We start from the raw sequence: 21,771 nt of genomic DNA, 5'->3' as shown, positions 1-21,771 counted from the left end.
CATCGACGAACAAGTCGGCAATGCGAGGTGTACAAATCGGAAGCTGACGTAATTCGCACCAGAATTGATTTCAACCTCTCATACGATGATGCACGAAAAAGGGTGGAAGCTGGCAACGGAAGCTACGCACAGGTAGCAGCCCAACCCAGGCTTGACCAAGCAAGATTCAATGCGCTGGCAAACCAAATGAAAGAGAAGCAGAATCAAATCGAAAGATTAGAGAAGGAACTTACAAAGAAGGAATCGATTGAGGACCAAGTCAGTAAGATCATCGAGCAGAACAATCGCAAAGAAGAAACAATCAACGAATTGTTAGGACGGATTCGAGAAAGAGATGAAACGATTTTAAAGCTGGAGACTCAAGTTGAAAACTTGAAAAAACTGTTCGATAATGATCGAAGACGTTCGGAATCGTTGCACAGCGAACCCGGAACAGAAGAAAGCCGAAGAAAATCGAAAAGAGCTACCAATCAACAACAACAACATCAACAAACCAGGATGTCACCACCACCCAAAAAGGCAACTACGAGTAGAAGAAGTCCGATTCAAACGAGGAGAATGACTAGCGAAAGTTCATCACAGGTTGTGGTTTTATCAGACTCTGAAATAGGGAACGATGGACGATTTCGCAACCACAATTCTGGATCACCACGACGACAATAACACGGCCAACCTTTCTCGCAATTTCACGACCAAGCAGACCTCGCACCAAAGCAATGTTCTAGACCGGTTTGAGGAGTGGGAAAGTGCAGTACCACCCTCACTTCTAGAAGAAGCGCAGCTGACTGGGGAAACTATCCAGGACGCAGTACCCCAACCTGTTGACGGTGTACCCATCTCTGCGGCCGGTCTGCCATCACAGAGTAATCTAAACATACCCTTGAATATACGCTATCCCTCCCCTATCCTTCAAAAGTTTCAAAAAAATTCTCCATGTAATATATATCCCAACACTAGCAACTACCAATTGGTAGAAGACGGTTCAATTACAACATCTACCATGGTTACGTTCACCTCCACAAGAAGTACTGTTTCCAACGAAGATAATACCGATACGTGCCAGACGCGCCCAAGACGACCTTCAGAGACTGACCGGCCATTACCTAGTCATCTATATCAACACTCCACAGCAAACTGTCATCAAAACGGAGTGGGGTCCGTAAACCCCTCGCAAGATCTCGCACCAGCCCTGACTATAGACGACTCCATTCCTATAGCGGCAGCTGGTGCGGGAAAACTTGCTTCTAAGGCAAGTATAAACCATTATCAAAATGAGCATCCCACTCCCGCCTCATCAAATTTCCCTCCAGATCGCATTCAACAACCAGATTCTGAAAGCTCGGCGTCTGAAACCTCATCTCTAGATAACAGAGAAACATTTGCCATCCAATGGAATGCCCGTAGCGTTTGGCAAAACTACAATGAATTTCGGAAAATTGTAGATGACCGCCAACCTATCGCAATATGCCTGCAAGAGATGATGACGTGTAAAACGGAAAAGCTCCTCAACAACTATCAATGGTTCATAACCAGCCGCCCAGAGAGCCTGGGCAATGGCATCGCCGGAATTGGTGTTCGCAAAGACGTCCCGTTTCAAGCTATACCACACAACTCAGGTTTACACGCCTGTATTATCCGAGTCGGTATGCCATGAAACATCACGGTAATCTCCATATACGTCCCACATACATTAAGCAATCGGGAGCTCATCGGTAAGTTAAACGATCTTATACTAACCCTTGAACCACCATACTTGCTGTGTGGTGACTTCAACGCTTCGCATGAGGTTTGGGGAAGCAGTAAATCCAATCTACGAGGTCAACTGTTACTAGAATGGGCAGTCAATAATAACATAGTCGCGCTGAACGATGGATCGCCAACTCACTACCACTGCAATTCAGGCTCCTTCACTGCTATAGACATCTCTTTCGCCTCACTCTCTCTCGCTTCCAAGTTTAATTGGATCTGCGAGGACGACTTTCACGGAAGTGATCATTTTCCAATACACATCAGGTCCCATTCCGTGCTCCCAACCATCCTCTCAAGAAAAAGATGGCTGTATAAGTATGCTGACTGGACCAAATTTGAAGAAATTGTAGCCCAGAAGATTCCAGTTGACTCCGAGATCTCCATGGACGACATAACCAGAGGAATCTTTGAGGCAGCCTTGGAATCGATTCCAAGAACAAAAGGCTTAACGGGAAGGAAAAAACAACTGTGGTGGAATCAGAATATCAGTGTTAAAATAAAACAACGAAGAAAAGCTCTACGAAAATTGCGAAAAATGAAAAACGACGATCCGAACAAGCAAGCAGCTAAGCTGGAATTCAACACGTTGAAGCACGAAACGAGAAAAGCTGTAGATGCAGCTAAAGCAGAATCCTGGGAAAATTTTCAACAACTGTTCACAAGTAGTTCCTCCACCTCTGAACTATGGCAAAACTATAATAGATTAAGTGGGAAAAGAAAGGCCAAAGGACGTGGACTCATCATTGACAACGTATACAACAGTGATCCCATGACCATAGCGAACCATCTTGCGGATTTCTTTGCAGAATCATCAGCGACAGCAGGGTATCCTGAAAGCTTTCTAGCAATCAAGGACCACCACGAGGCAAACGAACTAAATCTGGAGACAGCAGAGGATTCTATCCTCAACCTGGACTTCACCATCCATGAACTGTTTCAAGCACTTGATCACGCAACAGGAACATCAGAAGGTCCAGACCAAATAGGATATCCTATGCTCAAAAGGCTTCCTTTCTACTGCAAGAAAAAATTGTTGTCAGCATTCAATCAAATTTGGCACAGCGGGGTCGTTCCCAAAAAATGGAAGGAAAGCATCATAATACCTATCCAAAAAGGAGCAGGGCAGCCAAATGAAGCCAGCAGTTTCCGACCCATATCACTCACAAGCTGCGTCTGCAAAACGATGGAGAGAATGGTCAACCACCGCCTCATAACAGCATTAGAAAAACAAGGAAGCCTGCATCCTCGACAGTTCGCTTTTCGTAAGGGGAAAGGGATTACTAACTACTTTGCTGAATTTGATGACATAATTTCGAAGGCCGCTGTTAACGGAGAACACTGTGAAATAGTGACGCTAGACATTAAAAAGGCCTACGACAGAGTGTGGCACAGAAGCATAATGGAGGCAGTTTTAGACAGTAAAGTAGGAACCCGAATGAACAAATTCATTTCAAGCTTTCTGCAGCAGCGTTCAGCAAGAGTCAGCTTCGGCGGTCAGATGTCCCGATGTTTCGAACAAGAGAACGGAGTTCCTCAGGACTCAGTTATTTCTGTCACCCTTTTTCTGCTGGCCATGAATTCACTGTTTCAGGTCATCCCAAAAAATGTTAAAGTCTTCGTCTACGCCGATGACATTGTAATTATTGCAACGGGGAAACGAGTTGGATTTCTTCGGAAAAGACTTCAAAAGGCTGTAACCGCAATCGAGGAGTGGGCCAAAATTAAAGGCTTCCAAATGTCACCCACAAAGTCAACAACAATGCACTGCTGTAAGGTTCGACGGCATAAAAACTGGCACTTAGATGGAGCGAAGACCATCTTGGACGGTGCTGAAATACCTAAAGTTAAGACGACCAGAATACTGGGAATTCTCTTCGACAAAAAGTGCAAGTTTAATCAACACGTTAAGCAACTGAAGGACGATTGTAGGAGTCGACTGAACCTGTTAAAAGCCATTTCGAGGATGGCGGACAGGAAAACACTGCTATACATAGGGAATGCCACCATTACATCAAAACTGATGTATGGTATAGAACTATTAAGGAAAGAAAACATTGAAGTTTTAACTCCGGTCTACAATCAAATCATTCGGACAGCCTCAGGTGCACTAAAAACTAGTCCGGTTTTGCCCATGGTTGTTGAATCTGGATGTTTGCCTTTCAAATACGTCGCCGTTCTAACACTTGTGAGGAAGGCCTGCTCGGTTCTTGAAAAAAACGCGATTGGAACCAATTTTCCTGTGGGTAAAAGCTGAAAGAATCTTCAAAAGCTTGACAGGTGAAACTCTGCCCCAAGTCTGCAAACGAATTTCAAACGACAGTAGACCATGGTTTAAGAAGAGTCCAAAAATTGATTGGACAATTAAAGCAAAGCTAAAAGCTGGACAGTTTCCCCAGCTTGCGGTGAACACCTTCTGTGAACACGTCCACGACAAATATAAAAACCATGAAAAATGGTTTACCGATGGATCTTTTGCAAGTGGACAAATTGGATTTAGAGTCGTCGGGCCTACTTCAAGAAGTGGAGCCAGCCTTCCCATACAGTGTTCGGTATTTTCAGCGGAAGCTGCAGCGTTAGCCCAAGCCACTAGAGAAATAATTTGTAAATCCGTCATATTCAGCGATTCAGCCAGCTGTCTTCAAGCGCTAGAAGCAGGAAATTCAGCACATCCGTATATCCAAGCTATTGAAAGGGAAGCAGAAGGCAAAGTTTTTGTTGGATCCCGGGACATTCAGGAATATTTGGGAACGAGTTAGCAGATCGCCTAGCGAATAGCAACAGAAACGCGGAAAGAGCCACAAAATTTGTTCCAGCCCAGGATAGTGTACGTTGGAGCCGAGGGGAAATTTGGAAAACGCATCAGAAGACATGGGAAGCGTCGGAGAGGAAAATTACGAGAATAGTGAAACCGGAAGATGGAAAATGGTGTGATCAGCCGAAGAGAAAGGAGCAAATTATTTTGACCAGACTGCGTTTGTGGCACACTTGGTATACAAAACACCACATCTTCGAGAACAAATTACCAGAGTTCTGCCACCACTGTCGACGGAACCAAACAGTTCACCACATTCTCATCGGATGTGAACTTTACAAACTACAGCGACAAGAACTGAATTTGCCCAACACACTAGAAAATTTGCTAAGAAACGATAGAAAAACTGAAGTGCAAGTATTGAAATATCTGAAAAACATCGGATTGTACAATAAGATTTAGGAACTATTATTATTTCAAATAAAGCTATAGAGACGAATGCCGCACAGCGGTAAAGTCTCCCACAAAAAAAAAAAAAATAAAGAAACTATATTTTCAAAATCGGTTTTCGTACACCTGCACATGTATAATATGGATCAAGGTATCTCCCAAATTTTTCCCTGGTGGAAAAAGTTTTTCGTTTTTGCAGAAACCATTTTTTTGTGCAATTTTGTTTAAAAATGGTTTCTGCAAAAACGAAAAACTTTTTCCACTAGGGAAAAATTCAGGAGATTCGTTGATCCATACTATACATGTGCAGGTGTACGAAAATCGATTTTGAAAATATTGCTTCGTTATTTTATTAAAAATCAAAAACCAAAAGGTGAGGAAATGGATCCAGTTTCGCCTTAATAGGGTCTACCAGTATGCATTGACTGTGGCCTGAATATAAAAAAAAATGCGTATTTAATCTCCAGTCTCTGAGATAGTCGCACTTTGTACTTTATACTCATTCTCTATTGTAAGGTGGATGAAACTGAGAAGTTCAGTGAAAGATGAGTGAGAATGGGCGCAGCTTCAACACGGAATGTAATCCCTGTATAAATATCTGACCCAGTGACCCACCGGAATGACTCCGGCCATAGGGACCATTCCGACGTTCTCTATCAAGAAGTTCTCATGGATTTACACCGGACTTATAAAGAACGCGATGTACACTTACTAGCAGCCCCATTATATAAATAGTTGGAAAAATCACGAAAACACGTCAAAAATTAATAATATGCAATAACACTACGGATAGAGCACAAAAGACATAAATCCTGATTCTTTGCATGTCAACACCTTCTAAAGAAAAGATAAGCTCGGAAGATGTAAAGGAATTTCCAACTTTACATCAACAACAGTTGTCATGCTACCCACCCCCTTCTTTCCCCTTTTTTCAATCTATTCTCCACTGTGCAATCATATTTCACAGAAGAAATAAAGAATCTAAGTACAAAATGTCTTCGTTCCTTTCGAAGAAACTTTCAACAAGTTTTGCCTTCGTCTTGCTCTTTATCGTACTGAAATCCCTCACCTCTCTCGTACCTCTCAGTACCGCTATATCAAGTAAGTTTTACAGTCGAAGTCATGTACATGGAGCAGTTTTTCAATTCATGGTAATACTTTGCTCCTTTTGAAATCAGAACTGTCATTGATTCAAGAGAATGCCAACTACATCTCCCGGTCTATTGTTCTCCTTGAAACTAGCAGCATCCACCTACATGCCATAGGTATCCGAGCCAGCTACTAGTTGCACTCCCTCCCATGCATCACATACTTGAAGCTCCCACACGTGCAAAAACACCCACTTGAAGAAAAACGTATATGAATTTTTCATTTTATTTATGGACCAAAAAAGAAGCGGGAACCACGTGAAAGCACAAAGCGCCCGCCAGCAAAAAGGCCTTCGAGGCGAACTTGACACGCATAATGCGCCCTCCTCACCCCACCATTTAACCTTTCGCTTACGTATTGTCTTCGCTGCTTACCATTCATAGGAGGCTATTCGGCAAATAAGGACGGTGCGGTCCTCAAAAGTGTGTGCTTGCGATGGGATTCAATCGGAGGGCGACAACAATGACGACACGGAAAAACAACTTTCTTTTGTTCGGATGCTTTTCCCCATTCAAAATGTCAAACCCGTCGTCGTCGTCGTCGTCTTCGTTGTCGTCTCGTGAAAAGGATGAACCGAGGATTCACGCGCGCGTCCAGGAAAATGGGGTTAAGTGGTTCCCCCCTTTCGCTTGTCGCTGTCAGTCGAGTTTTGATTTTGAATTTCGTTGAGAGTTGAGATGTACCCTTCTCTGTGGATGGCGCACGTCCTTTTTTAGACGGTTGGTTCATGTTGAACCCTAACGCAAATGGGGGGCGTGCTAAAAGTGACACGGATTTATCGTCGCCCCACTTGGGTTGGAGCTGTGGCAACCAGTATCCACCATCCACGGTTTGTACTGACAACGAGGAAGACTACGACGTGGGAGCAAGGATTACGCGCTCAGAGTGACGGCTGACGAGCGAAGGGTGACAAAGGGCCTTAGGTGATTTGCACGGTGCTTCCTAGGGGATTACTTGATTGATATGGACCCAAGTGTGTGGCACTTGTATACGTGTGAAGGATTAGCGAAGATTTTGTAAACGTGTGTCTGTTAAAAGAAAGCATTAAAAAATCACGTGAAAAAGTGAAGTCACCTAATATATACACTTAGTAAAGTTTGATTGAACAGACTCGTTGTTATTACAACAGATAATGTGGTAAAATGCCTGGAAGAATGCAGAATTATTATTAGTAACTTCCTGTACATTCTCATCAAAATTTTAAGATGCTCCTTCTGGATCTTTTATAGGTGTAAGAAACCTTTGGTAAAATGTTGATAAGATTTCTATCGAAAACTTTGCACTAGCTCTAAGGAATTTCAGTGAAAAATTGAAGTACATCTGGCAGAACTCCAGAAGCATTTCTGGAAGAATTTCAGAAAAGGCATATGTAATGCACATCTAATTTCGGCACTGTATTCCTTGGGAATTAAAACGACAGTTTCAGATTTTTCGCAACGTTTTGACTTGGAGGTCTTCTTCGGAATCTGAGTCTGAGTCAAAGTCTGAAGAAAACTGTATTCGAGCTCGAGCCTAAACATTGAAAAAAGTCGTAAAGGTTCTTATTAATTCCTTAAGACTGCGGCGCAAAAATTAGTAGCTTTATGTATCGCTACAGTTGAACTCTGATTTGTATGCAGAAGGTCCTGGGTTCAATCCCTGGCCCGTCCCTTCCATTCTACTTTTTATTTTTCTATATACTTTCACCCTCCTCTCTAAACAGCTCATGTATATTCACATGTTCATAGCCATCGCTAGAACAAAAACGGGTTGAAAAAGCCATTTCTCTTCCTTCCAACATGCACAGCATAGTTTCAATCTATCATATAACGCCTACGAGTTATGCAAGCTTGCGAACTGAACCACAAAATCTTCAGAGAAATAAACACACTTATATTTCACCTTACGCCTGGCATGCAAGCACCAATGTGTGAACCCTGTGTCAATCATATCTCACCAACACTCCAATATCCACATGAATTTATGCAGACGCAGAGGTATATTCGATCTGCTGCGGCTACAAACGATTGCAATCATCACTTCTATCCCCTTTCCCTACAACCTGGCGTGGCAGATGCCATAGTCGTCTAAAAATAAAAGAAATCCTAGAGTAAGTGTAGCTGGTCTGGCGGTACTACTGGAGTAGGACGCACTAACCGCCCGAGCTCAAGCTCATTATTCTTGATAAACACGAAAAAGAGCAGGATGAAATAATTTTTCGGTTCCGGGTCATTTGGCCTATCGCCATTTGAGCGAACGTCATTTGGCCGAATACCATTTGGCCGAAAAAAATGAGGAACTTAAATGACCATGTTACTGTTTTCCACATCAGAATAAATCGAATGAACAACCTATGATTCAAAGAAAGAAAAATCTTTGATATAATATTTGCAGTTTGAACGCCAACTAATCCTTGAGTGGCAAAACTAGAAAGAGTAGCCTTTGAGTATAAAAAGGAAATATTCCTGGTGAGCACATTGGCAGTTACAATATCAAAAACTTCCTCTGGATTCTATTGATCTTAATTAGACCAAACGACCCATTTGGCCAGATGGCATTCGGCCAAATGGCCCGACACCAGAAGTGGCAAGTGCCTCTTTTTCATTCTTTTCTTTCTCGCATTTGTTTAGAAGAGCGACTAAAAAATAAATAAAACACTAGTGATTACAACTGAGACATGTATTTTTTCAAGGATAACTTCAGAAATTTTCTTAGATTGTCGCCAGTAATTCTTATTGAAAATCAACTTGATATTCCGTGTGACAAATTCTCGCTTCAAATGCACCTGGTATGCTGTTGGGATTTATTCTGAAGTGTCTGGTAGAATTCACCAGACAGTATTACTAGGATTTTTTAGGCAATTTCTGCTGGGAATCTTCCCGAAATTCTTGGAGGACTTCAAAGAGTATTTTTTGCAGAAATCCCAGCCGAAAATGCTTGAGAAATCCCAGCAAGAACTCCAGGAAAAATCCTAGTAGTGATATCTGCTGTCATTCCAAGAGAAATTCTCAAAGAAATCATACAATAAATCTCTGGAGGAATCGCAAGATGAATATCTATAGGAGTCCTTGGATAAATATCAAAAGCAATCTTCAGCAATATTCAATGGAATGCCTGGTGAGATACTCTAGCAATCCAAGATGGGATTTCAGAAGAAATCCCTTTAAGGATTCCTCCAGGAAGTCCTGTCCTCCTGATGTTCCATTGTGCTTAGTCCAGGGATTTCTCCAAGATTTTTTTTTCATGAATTCCTCCAGCGATTTTTTTTTTCTAAAAAAAAAATACACCTGCAATAATTCCTCCAATGATATCTTCAGATATTGCTCTCGAAATCCCTCCAAGAATGGCAGCTGTGATTTCTTCACGTCAAACTCTTCTTGAGATACCTCTAAAGATTTCCCCATGGATTCCTCCAGAAATTTCTTGTAGAGTCTAGAGTTTCTTCGGGAATACTGTCGTATGCAGCATAGTTGTCCCATGTTCCAAAACAGCAAATTGAGAAAAACACGTTTTAAGTTTCTGCATTGTTTCCATCTTTACGGATAAGTGTAATAAAAACACAACGTGAAATCATCAGCATAACGTTAGAATTGGTATTTATCATTGAGTATGAACAAAAAGTTTCATAAACATTCAATTTACTTAGATTTTTTAAAGAAAAACTCTGACGGGACTGTAATGTCAATAAATTTAGTATTTTTTGGGATTTTCTCGGCATTAGTTGTCCCATGTCATTTGAGGTGTTCAGCATTAGCTTTCCCATGTAGTAATTTTTATCATAAACTGTGCCATGTCGAGTTTTGCAGCATAAGCTGTCCAATGTTGAAGTTTATAAATGGCATCAGGATTTTCGGAGAATGTTCAGGATTCTGAGATGCTCGGATAGCTTTTTATGTGTATAAATTGAACACGGGATAGCTTTTGAGAAAAATAAATTAACATGGGACAGCTTATGATGATAAAACTGAACATGGGACAAATTGACTTGTTACCTACAAGGAATCTTCATGAGATTATTTTAGGAACTACTCCTGGGACTGCTACGGAGATTTGTCTAGACATTTCTAGTAGGAATTCTCTAAGGTTTTTTCTGGGGTTTTGATGCAATGCCTGCAGGGAATTCTCCAGGAATTTCTGGAGCACTCCCAAGAGCAATAATACATGAAACCCTGTAGTAGTTGCTGGATGTATTGCAAAAGGGATTTTTAGAGGAGTTCTGTACGGCATTTCTGAAGGGATCATAGCAGAAATATCTTAAAGAACTTCAAGAGGACCCCTTGAGAAACCCCAGGAGTAAAAGCCAGCACCAACCCTAACATGCATCTCCAGAAGAATTTCTGGTTAAATATATTGAGACATCCTCTCGAAATTCCTCCATGAACGCCTGATGGTATTCTGCTTGAAATTTCTACTTGGATTCCTCTAGGAATTTCTCAAAAGATTCCAGAATAACTTCAAATTCTTGCTCGGATTTCTTCAGGAACTCATGTCAGGATTTCTTAAGCATTTCCATATTGTATGTCTACAGTTATTGTTCTCAGGAGTTCTCCCGGAATTCCTGGAGGAATTTCAAAAGAAATTGAGTGAGGAACTCCGGCAAGACTTCTTGGAGAATTTCTCAATATTATGAATTCGTGGAAATATCCCAAAAAGATTTCAAGATTAATTTAAACAGAAATTCTCAAAGGAATCCGAAGAATTCTGAAGGGTTCCAGGATTTCCAGTAATAATACGAAGAAGAATTTCTCGAATCAGTTCTACCGCTACCACTGGTCGATACGGACGTAGGAATATGTGTGCTCTGTAAATCAGGTTGTTCTCGCCAGCTTGCGCTGGCTAAATTGACATTTAGCAAGCGCGCTTTGTATCTCGGTTTCGACTGTACACAATTGCTACAGTTATCGGTGGTATTTTTGTCGCTCAACGACATACACTGAAAAATATTTAAACCCAGGGATTAAGTTTTAAAAACTCAAGTTTGGCTAAACAGTAGACCGTCCCTTATTTTGCAAAAAATGGAAATGGTATAAGTTCGTTGGTGGAAAACGATCGTTTTACGACAATAAATACGCTATTGTACTAAAACCGATGATTTTAGGACCCTAAAGAACTAAAAATGTGCTTAGAATTGCGATATATCTACTCGTTTTCGAGTTATTGACAAAAAACAATCGAAAAATCAGAATTTTTGACCATTTTTTTAGATCCCGAGAGAAACTTACCCTATTTTGTTCAATAACTCAAAAACGACTAGAGATATCGCAATTCTACGCACATTTTTGGCCCTTCATGCTCCTAAAAACATCGGTTTTATTAGATTAGCGTATTTTTTTTGTCGAAAAAAAATTTCATGTTTTTTTAGTCCCATACATTTTTTGACAACTTTAGACCCCTTGAGGGACCACTTAGCCTTGAGATACGGACTTCACATTTTGACACGATCATTTCTTAGCTAAAGTGATCGTTTTCCACCAACGAACTTATAACATTTCCAGTTTTTGCGAAATAAAGGACGGCCTACTAAATAGCCTCTAGTTTTTACTCAGCATTCAGTTGTTCTCTCCCTCTCCCCACACGGATGTGGCAATATATCTAAAACTGTCGCCTTATTCCATCTATTGTGCACTGCAAATCGTTGTTCCTAAAGTCAGTGAAGTTTTGCATGCGAACTTTCCCTTTGGAGGGGCGGCTATGGAAGCTTTAAAACGTTTTTCGAAAACGTTCCAAAATTTGCCTTTTCAAAACAAACAGGGGCAAAACGCCCCATCAAAAGACAAACGTCCAGCCCCGTGATAAAAATGTACTAGGGGTTAATTCCACTACATGCTTATCCTAGGACGGTCTTTTAACAAGTGTTTAACTGCATAAAAGTTGCAAAATAACATAAGTGAACAGAACTAGCTTCTTTTGATATTTTTATTGCTTTTCTGTACCAATCAACTAACGGACCAGCTTGACGGCAATTATTCTTCAATATTTCAGATTTCTAATCGATCACACAGTACGAACAAAATCTGTAAATTTATGACGAACTGAATGTAACAAATTGACCTCCATCGTGTTCGATAGAAGTTTATATGTGATCTTAAAATTACACTGCTGATTGCTGAGAGAAAAGTGATAATTTAGCACCGACTTTTAAGAGAAACTTAAAAAAAAACTTTATACGGGAATCGAACTCAGATCTTCCGAGTGAGAGTTCACGCCTAACCCCTCCTGGCTGTCTCACCAAGCTGAAGAGAAGGCAATCAAAGATAAACATGTTCCACCCAGGCACGGGAAAATTCATTCACTCACATTCATCTTGCCAACTGCGCTCTTTGTTTTGATTGCTTTGTATCGTTCGCTCACGGTTGGATCAAACCGTTCCAATGAACTCCACCGAGTCTCAATACAAATGAACTGGAGAAAGAAAGATTGCAAAAAGAGAATGGATCGTGGTTCTTCGGTTGGGCCGTGATTCAATGAATCTTTACGCGAACGTTCACACACGAACCAAAGTTTAGATTCAGTGTGAATGAAAGATTGCATTCGCGTGATTGTTATGCCAATATTATTTTGCGGGTTTGGTGCGTTTTCTTAATTTATTGCTAGATGGGAAGGTGAAGCATGTCTATTCGTGTTATATTTCCTTGGTCGTGCGAGGGCAAAGGGGGAAAATGCGTTGACCTTGGCGGTGACATTGTGCAGATGGTGCGGCGCGGAAACGGTTGATTCGATAAAATATATCTACTATTGTACCATGTATCATGATGAGATGTGCTAGCTTTCTATCAGACAATATTTCTACATACTTATACCGTACTTGAATGCATGCATGTCTACCGCGCCGCCGGGACATTAATTAGGATTAAGTAGGATCAAACTCGCCGATTTGTGACTGATTTGCCTGAACGATGAATATTTGACCACTTTTGACAAATACATTGCGGCTTTTTCTTTGATTTGTTTTTTTGAGAGTGACAAATATTTTTGTTTGCCCTGTACTGCCCGCACTCGCATAACAGTCCCATCTTTGCTGGGTTTCCTATTCATATGGGACTGTTAAGCGAGTGGGGGCAGTGTACTCCTTGGCCAAAATGTAACTGTCAAAATTAGTGAAATAGTGAAATCTTTGGTTAACATTAAAAACATAAATAAACCAGAGTAATAATTCTCCTGATCTATTATAACACGGTACAATATAGCGGTAGTATTTTCTTTCCTTTGTCAAGTGTGTAAACTTGATAATTTATTGCCCTTTTCCGGTTATATTATAATATTGTTTTCCTAAATCAGAAATTAGCCCATCTTTGCTATAAGCCCAAATAAATAATGTACGTTTGGCGATGTTATCCACATCTGAGTTGTGCGAATAGAAACGGTTTTATTTTTCAAGCTAGCTAACACACACCTACACACTCCCGGCACACAGCTTGTAAACAAGCACGAGCGTTCAATTTTCTTGCAACCACCTCTCTCAGCGCGGTTGTCAAACACGCCGTCGCGACGCTGTTCGGAATAGGTATACATGATCAATCCACCATCATTCCAATTTTGTTCTCGTGTTAAAAGTTTATTATTTTTCATTCGCGATGGAAATTTTGATGGATAGTTGTTAAAAAATTAGCTGAATTAGGCTCAAAACAATGTTTATCCTTCTCCTCGCTTTCCAACGGCTTGACAGCGGCAAGTGGAGATATCGTGACAACAGTTTTGATTACATCCGCAGCACCTAGATAACAATACTCTTCAATCAATCACACAGGTTCAACAAGGTTTAACATAACCTCAATCTTCAATGTTTGGCTCCCGATGTTTGGCTCCCACTTAGAGAGCATATTGAGTCAGTCCGCGACACTCAGATCCACATGCACTAGTAAAATTGCCTGATTTCAAATTACGTGGAAATCGATAGACCCTTTCATATTTACCATCGATACTAGTTAATTTCCTAATTAGTGTTCGCAATTGTGCAATTGCTTAATACCCCCAACAAACGGGATAGATAAAACTAGCACCATTAGCATCAGCAGCAATACGACGAACGAAACGAAAGAATCGCCGCGATTGAAGGAATGCATTTACGTGTGATCCTTTCAAGACATTCGCCTTGCGATTGCAGTCCCGTACCGAATGAGTCAACGGTAGAACGTGGAGAACGATGAACGCTGCCCTAATTTTCGTGTATTTGCTTTTTCCCCTTTATTCGCCTGAGTGCGTAACACACTATATACAGGATTGCTGGGATTGTGTTTCGTTCCGCGAGAATGTTTGTGAGAGAGCTCGAAATGAATGAATCGTGAACGATTATTTCCATGCCTGGTTCCACCATAAAGGAACAAACTGTTGTACCGCTTCGGCCACAGAGGGCGAGAGAGCAGTCTCCGCAGCGAGGCAGACGACTGAGCGTAGCTGTCCTCGTTTACGTTACTGCATTAAATTTCAAGCGAATATGTCTCAAAAAATGTAAACAGTACGCATAATTGGCTGATTACTGAGCGGATAGTATCATCTCTCGGTAAATGGCTGTAATTTTGTAGCTTCTGTTATAATTTTCAGTCGATGCTTAGCTTAAGTGCTGTTTAATTTTCATGATTTCTTTCTGTGCACGCATGCGAAAAGCGCATGAATCGCTAGAAAATGAAGGGGGCGTTTTGCCCCGGTAGGGCGTATTATACCCTTTTACCCTACCGATACAGCCGTGGGGCTCCGTGGTGTCGAGTCGCTCCGGTTTACGTGCAGTTTTGGATGCTGCAGAAATTCCACATACCTCACTCAAGTTACGAACAGCGATTTATTAGTCACTCCGCTCCGACTTCTACTATTATTGTTTATTTTTTAGCGTCTCAATTTTCATAGACAAATAGACGACCAAAGCTTGAACCAAAGCTTCACAGACAATAGACATACAAATGACAAATATAATACAAATCTAATTACCGCAGGGTACATCAATAGTGTTTACATACTCTACACGTGGAAGAAGCCAAATTTGGGTTATCTTGATTAAACCCAAATTTGCGTTAAATAAGGCCTCCGCTGGGTGAAAATAACTTACCACTGGGTGAAATTTTTTGCAGCGATCAAACGAAAACTACCTAGTGACCACTATCGCTGTTTGACGCAAATTTGACTAATTCCACGGAGGTGCGGGATTGCGTCAAAAGAACTTAAATTTGGGTTGATTTGTAGTTCCATGTAGGTGAAATGGCTATTAAGGACAGACTTGTTAGAATCCCAAAATGGCCAACTTTGGCACCTACTCACGATTTAGAGGGCACAAATCTATTCGTAAACAAAACCAGCGCACCGGATTGGAAAAAAAAATCAAACACGTCGTCCGTGAAAAGTTCCCTGGAAACTTGGGACTCGATTATACACTGAAAGACGGCTTGCGGTTGAAATTACTATTCTGAGGGTCAACATAATAAATGCACAACGCCACTTGATTTGTGCAGACTAAGTTTCGTTTCAATTCAACAGATTTGTTTTCAATTTTACCATGGACCTGATTTACAATTAAAAAAAGTTTCTTTTGGCAACCGGATTCGAACCGAGAACCTTGATATCACCAGGCTCGCACGGTACCACTCGGCTATCGAACCGATTGTTACGGGAGAAAACAAAACGCATACAAGAAGCGTTTGTTGGTCGATGATCATGTTTTGCCATGGTAAATTTGAAATCATTTTTATGCTTATCATTACCACAACCCGTCGTTTAGTGTATGTATTACCTAATGTCTGGTTTAGACTGTTCAAGTGAAATGAGCATTTGACTTGCAAACATTCAATTCAATTGAACGGATGTGTTGAGACTGACCAAACAAATTAATTGTCTACCTGGATGCACTTGAATGCATTTCAGTTGAAACATTTGTTTATATTGTTCATCTCGTGCGGTTCGTGAGCAAACTTAATCCATGTCGCTTGACAGATGACTTGAATTCCACTCACATGAATCGCGGGATGATTTCGATTGACTTGAATGAAATAGTTCAACATTGCCAACTTTCGTTCAAGTCAAGTGAGATAAATGAAGGAATCCATAGAAAAGTAACAGTAGGGATTGCTGGATATAGCCCATCAAGAATAATTGGAGGAATCCCGGCAAGTATTTCTAGAGGTTATCTCAGAGGAGATCTTGAGCAAATTCCAAAGGAATTGTGGAGGAAGCTTTAAAAAAAAACCCTCTACAAATCACAGAAGGAATTTCTGCAGGAATCCCAAAGGATATTCCTATAAAATTTCCAAGAGAAATCCGTGCGACTATTAGAAGGCTAGTGGAAAAAATAAGTTTTAAAAAAATTTGTTAAACTTAGTTACAAAAAATATTGTAAATGCTAAACAAAAATTTGCGAAAATTTCTCGAATGTGTTTATTGGACAATTTCCTTGATATCAAAATTATATATTCCAAGATTAAGTTTGACACGATTCTTTGGGGAAACCCTGACAGAAATCGTAAGTAATTTTCTGAATAATTCTTGGGAAAAATAGGATGAAAATTTTACGATTATTTTGTGACCAAATTCAAGCAAAATTTTTTACTAACTAACTGTATTTTTTGGTTTACTTTGTGAGTTTCATTTTAGAAACTTCCTTGATAAGTTTTTTTGCTGTGCTGCTGAATAAATAGATTTCAGACATAATTACTACTGTTCTGTTGGATTAAAATATAAAAAAAAAATCTATAAGAAATAATCCCAGAGAGCTTTTTTGGGATTATTTCTGAAAAAAAAATAAGAAAGTTTCAAACTAACTATCGGCGATTTCATAAACATGTCACGCGATTTTGTTTGACATACCTTTTTATGTCCGCAGTACACATATGGAATGTTCAGAGACTTTTTCTCGTTGTTATGAAACCTATCAGATAAGATATGAGTCATTAGTGTACATGGGATGAACCGAATGTGCGCATTCTACTTTTACATTTTTAAGACTATAAAAATCTTGAAATATGATTTCCAGAATTAATGAAACGGCTCCTGCAGAAAAGCTATAGCAGTTTCTTAACATATACGTCGTTGATTCAACAAGTAATTATCCTAGAATTTCCACGAAAAATTTGAGCAGTGATTGCTCGAGAATCACGCAAGTAGTAATTTAATCAATTCAACAATTTTTTTTTTCAAGAATTTCTATGAAAACCTTTTAAAATGTATCTACATAAAAACAAAAATACAACATTGTGCAAGTTTTCCGTTATAAGTATTCCAATGGTTTGTATCGTAAGGATCTCTTTCAAGATATTCCAAACACAGTTATTATTCAGAACATGTTGTAGAACTGAACTCGATTCCACAATCGCACATGGCCTGCTGGCGACGGAGATAGTCGAGTGACTCCGTAGCTTGAAGGAATAGAAGCGCCCGTCTAGCGAATTGGGAGTCGTGAGTTCGAGTCTCACCGGAGTACGTGGATTTCTTTTCATAATTTCAAATCTCAATTTGTTCATCGAGCACGTGTTCTGTTGTGCACATGGATGTCAAAGCATTTTCAACAGTGTAATTTCCCACATGGCTTGGTCAGCCAAAGCAACATCAAGAAATTGACATTCAATTATGGAAAAATCACTATTTGTATGGAAAAATCGCCGATTATTATTTAGGTACTGTCATACCTGATGTCATTATGCACGTGCTGTGCACAGAATACACACCAGTTATTATTTTAGGTATTTTACCCCTTATGCAGGACTTGTTAATAACTCGTTCAGGTAGTAGGTATTCGGTTTTCCATGCCTGAGATTGTTATTCTTCAGCTATTTCCTCCTGCTCGGGTTGTCACTCGAATGAGCAGCTGGGCACGAAACACGAGAAAACCCTGCAAAACTCCGCTGGACTGAAAAAAATATCGAATGTCGGGTCAATTTTTATCGAATGTTGGGCCACTGTTGGACTCACTGGGCATAGTGTATCATTGTGCTAGCCTCACAAGGTACAAAATTCATGCAATGGCAGGCAAAGAAAGCCCTCTAATTAATAACTGTGGAAGTGCTCGAAGAACACTAAGTTGGAGAGAGGCAGGCCAAGTTCCAGTGAGAACGTAGAGCCATACAGAAGAAGAAGAAGCATATGAAAACATCTTCAATGAAAAGTTTTCATGAATTCTTCATAACGGCAGCCCATTGTTTGCCCCATTAAACTTATGAAACGATCCAAGAAAAATATTGCAAGGATGCGTGCCAGAAGCTATAAAGTAGTCATTTGGATCCATGAAGCATTGTTGAATGGTCCCTTCTTTTCGTAAAATTTAGCAATTAGAAGTTCCAGTAGTTTATAAACTGCTCCATAAAATTGCTAAAATGATCCATAGAATGCTCCACAAAAAATAGGAAACGATCGATAGAAAATTAGAAAACATTCCATAAAATATGAAAAATGATCCATAGAAAATAAGAGAATGGTCCATATCCATAAAGCAACAGTAGAAATTAACGAAAAAAATCTTCCCTGGTCTTAAAGGTTCCATTGTTTATGAGTCATTTATTGGATCTTTAAAAAATATATGACCCATTTTCAAAATGTATACCTTCAAGTGCCATTCACCGTGTGCCTTTGAATATTTTCTCATTATTTCCATATTATGATTGAATGATATGACAATTTCCCTTCAATTTCACCAATACAACACTAAATGTATTGTTACCATGTCAAAACGCTCATCAAAAACATTTAAAAGTATCATTTTGACACTAAAGTGTGTTTACATGAAGCGGGTTTCTGCTCGTCCATTACATTCATAGTGAAATAACGAAAACTGCGCTAAGGTGATTTAAGCGATAAACTAAATGTAGTAACGTTTTTATTCCACCAAGAAGCAGTTGAATTCACATATCAGGTATGTATTTTGCATTACAGAAGTAAGTTTAACAAGAAAGTACGATCATTCGTATTTTTTAATTGAAACAAAAATGCACGGTAAATGGGTCCTAAAAATCAATGGTCCATTCTCCGTGCCACATATGGTCCCATATATCTAGAAAAAAAAAAAATGAAAATTTGAACATTCGTTTTTCTAATAAAATCTTGCAAGTTATTACTTGAAATGAATTTAAACGAAGAAAATTCACTTGGCTGGGTTGTTTTGATCGTTTTTAAGCAAAATAGAATAAAATTTCTCATACACGGTGAATGGGTCCCTACTACCACGGTGAATGGTGACCTACCACGGAATTAGGCGACCTTACTACCCTCTACTAATTGTACTATCATCAAATTTTGTGAAAAATGTTCTACTTCTGTGGATATTGCTTTAATTTTAACCTATAATAAACACACTAAAAAAATCTCAATTTTAATAGTGACACAATTGATTGAACTGCCTGAAAAAGCTTTGACATAAACATAAATGTGCCACATTTTTACACTTTTTGTGACGTACGTATTAAGTTTATATTGTTTGAGTTCTTCCAGCCATAATTTTCAATCACAGAACTGATAATTTAGTTCTCTATGCTGTAAATTTACGCGATATGTTACAGAAACATAATGATTACTGATGTTGAACTGTCAAACAGCACCTTACAGAATCAGATGAAGACTGCAGTCGATTGGAAATTTGTTTATTACGAAGGTGAAACAGCATGAAAACCGCTCATAAATTTAACCCCGGAGTGAGCCAGAAACTTGGAAATGACAATCCGTTGCCATCAGCCGATGCAGTGGTAAACGAAAACAGCCACGCTCAGTCAATCAGAAGGCGGCTTTGTCTGTTTGGCTGCGATGACGGCTGTCTCAGTACACACATACACGCCAGCAGTGACGACGCGACAGCCGAACTGGCAAGTTTGTTTATGGTAGAAGTTGTTCCTCTTCAACTGCCATCTCTTCAACGTGGTGAGTCAGCCGAGAGAGCAAGATCGAAAACTGACACTCTGAGGATCAAAGTTCGATTCCCGAATAGAACTTTTTTTTTTTTGTTTCAGTATTCGGTGCTATAAATAACACAGTTTTCAATCATGTATACAAGCAGCCGACGCGCTGAGCTGTTGTGGTAAAATTACATGAGTCAAACGTTTTCCGTTTCGTGTAAAAATAAGATCGCACACAATTTTGCGTCATATGTGTTGCTTTTATATGTCGGACTTATATGACACAAAATTACAAGATTTTTTCGAAGTGTGAAGGCAATTAAAAGCGGCACCAACAATGTTTATAAGACTGGTGTCAAATGACAACCCTTATCTGCCCGAATCCTCTTAGATCCACGATGAATGGTGCCTTGACGGTACTTTTTTTTCTATTTTTAAGGGATTATATCCTATTTTGTATGGATCAATCTATGGATCGCTTCAACAATTTCATAAAAAATAACATACTTTAGGAAAATCTTGATCTTTTATTGTAAAATTTTACAAAAAGAAAGCACCACTCGAAATTTTCTCAATAATCCAAAATACTGCTATATAAATTTCTGGTATACATCTGTGGAATATAGAAAAGCTATCAACTGATGATTCGTTGCTTTTTATATGCGGCAAATTATTACTAGAACGCCAATGCTTAAAACTGGCATTCCAAGAGACAGAAATCCGAATAAATTACAATAATGTCAATGAAGCTTTCAATCGAAACTTATTCCATTTTAAAGTTACCATCAAGTGTCGTAATTTCCAAAGTACCGACATTTCTTTTAATCATTAAAACTTTCGCCACTGCCGTCGCTTCAAGAAGCAACAATTCAACCCCACCCCCACCGCAAGGTCGAGTGTCCTCTTTGGGCCATTTTCCAGCCTCATTCAATCTGCTACCAATCCGATAAATCTCCCGTTAAACTTGTACCCTCTTTCTTACCGCACCTCCGCTGGCCGACCGGCCACGTGGAGGCAAGATGCACGTACTTTACTGGGAGGTATTTTTCTTTCACATTGGACCTTACGGAAAGAGACACGAGGTGGCGGTGGTAATCCCAGGTGCAAATAAGGATAAATGGATTCCGAGCAATAAATGGCGCAACCCGTGAAGTTGAGATGGGTGAAAGCAGGAGGTGGAAAGTACCCGGAGATCCTTACTTGCTTGCTTGCACAGAAAAACCGGATGCCATTTTTCTTGGTCATCGAATTCGAATTTCGGGTTGACACTGAGGAAGTGAGCTCTTTTCTACGATTCGATTAAACCATTCTCACCAACGCGACGACGAAGGTATCTAATCCTTCCGTCGAAGAGTTGGAAGAAAATAACGAGGATCCCAATAACGAAAATAAGTTTGGAGGAATCGGTACAAAATTCGGCACTGGGGTTGAACGATCCTCTTTGATTTTAGTTAATTTATACACACTGATCTCTTTTTACATTCATTTGCGGGAGAGGCTTTGAAATAATCGTAAAAAAATAGTAACCTTTTCTGTAGCATGTTTCCTTCTCAAGTTGGTACACATGACCCCACTCTCCCCACACTCTTTTTATGTATACCGATCCGGTCGAGACATTGACTCCTCCAGAACCCCATACCGGAAGGATTTGCCAAATGGCTTTGCTTTGGCGGGCGAACGAATGGAAAGTCACATCCAGTCAGAACGACCCGCAGGCGGAAGCGCGCGAGGATTGAGCGTGGCAATTTCAATCAGTGTTACATTTATTTTTCAATTAAAAAATCAACCCCCTCTTCTTCTTCTGCTTCTCTCGCTGTCTACTGAACGATTTTTCGTCCAATTTCCGACAGAGCTTTAACCCATCGCCGCACCGACGCGTCGGCCGTCACCCCA

The 21,771-nt window shown here is 40.0% G+C and overlaps 1 protein-coding gene across 1 annotated transcript in view; it reads left to right on the top strand.

The window, feature by feature from the left end:
- The first annotated feature begins 2,284 nt into the window (after positions 1-2,284).
- LOC115265163 (uncharacterized) overlaps positions 2,285-21,771 on the top strand; it is a 59,837-nt gene continuing 40,350 nt past the window's right edge. Inside the window, exon 1 of the mRNA XM_062847846.1 lies at positions 2,285-3,771. Coding sequence (XP_062703830.1) covers positions 2,285-3,771 — 1,487 coding nt within the window. The remainder of the gene's footprint in view (positions 3,772-21,771) is intronic.

Source organism: Aedes albopictus, chromosome 2 (genome assembly GCF_035046485.1).
Source record: "Aedes albopictus strain Foshan chromosome 2, AalbF5, whole genome shotgun sequence".
Classification (NCBI taxonomy): domain Eukaryota; kingdom Metazoa; phylum Arthropoda; class Insecta; order Diptera; family Culicidae; genus Aedes; species Aedes albopictus.
Note: the sequence above shows the minus strand (reverse complement) of the source record. Positions and strands in the feature narration are given on the sequence as shown.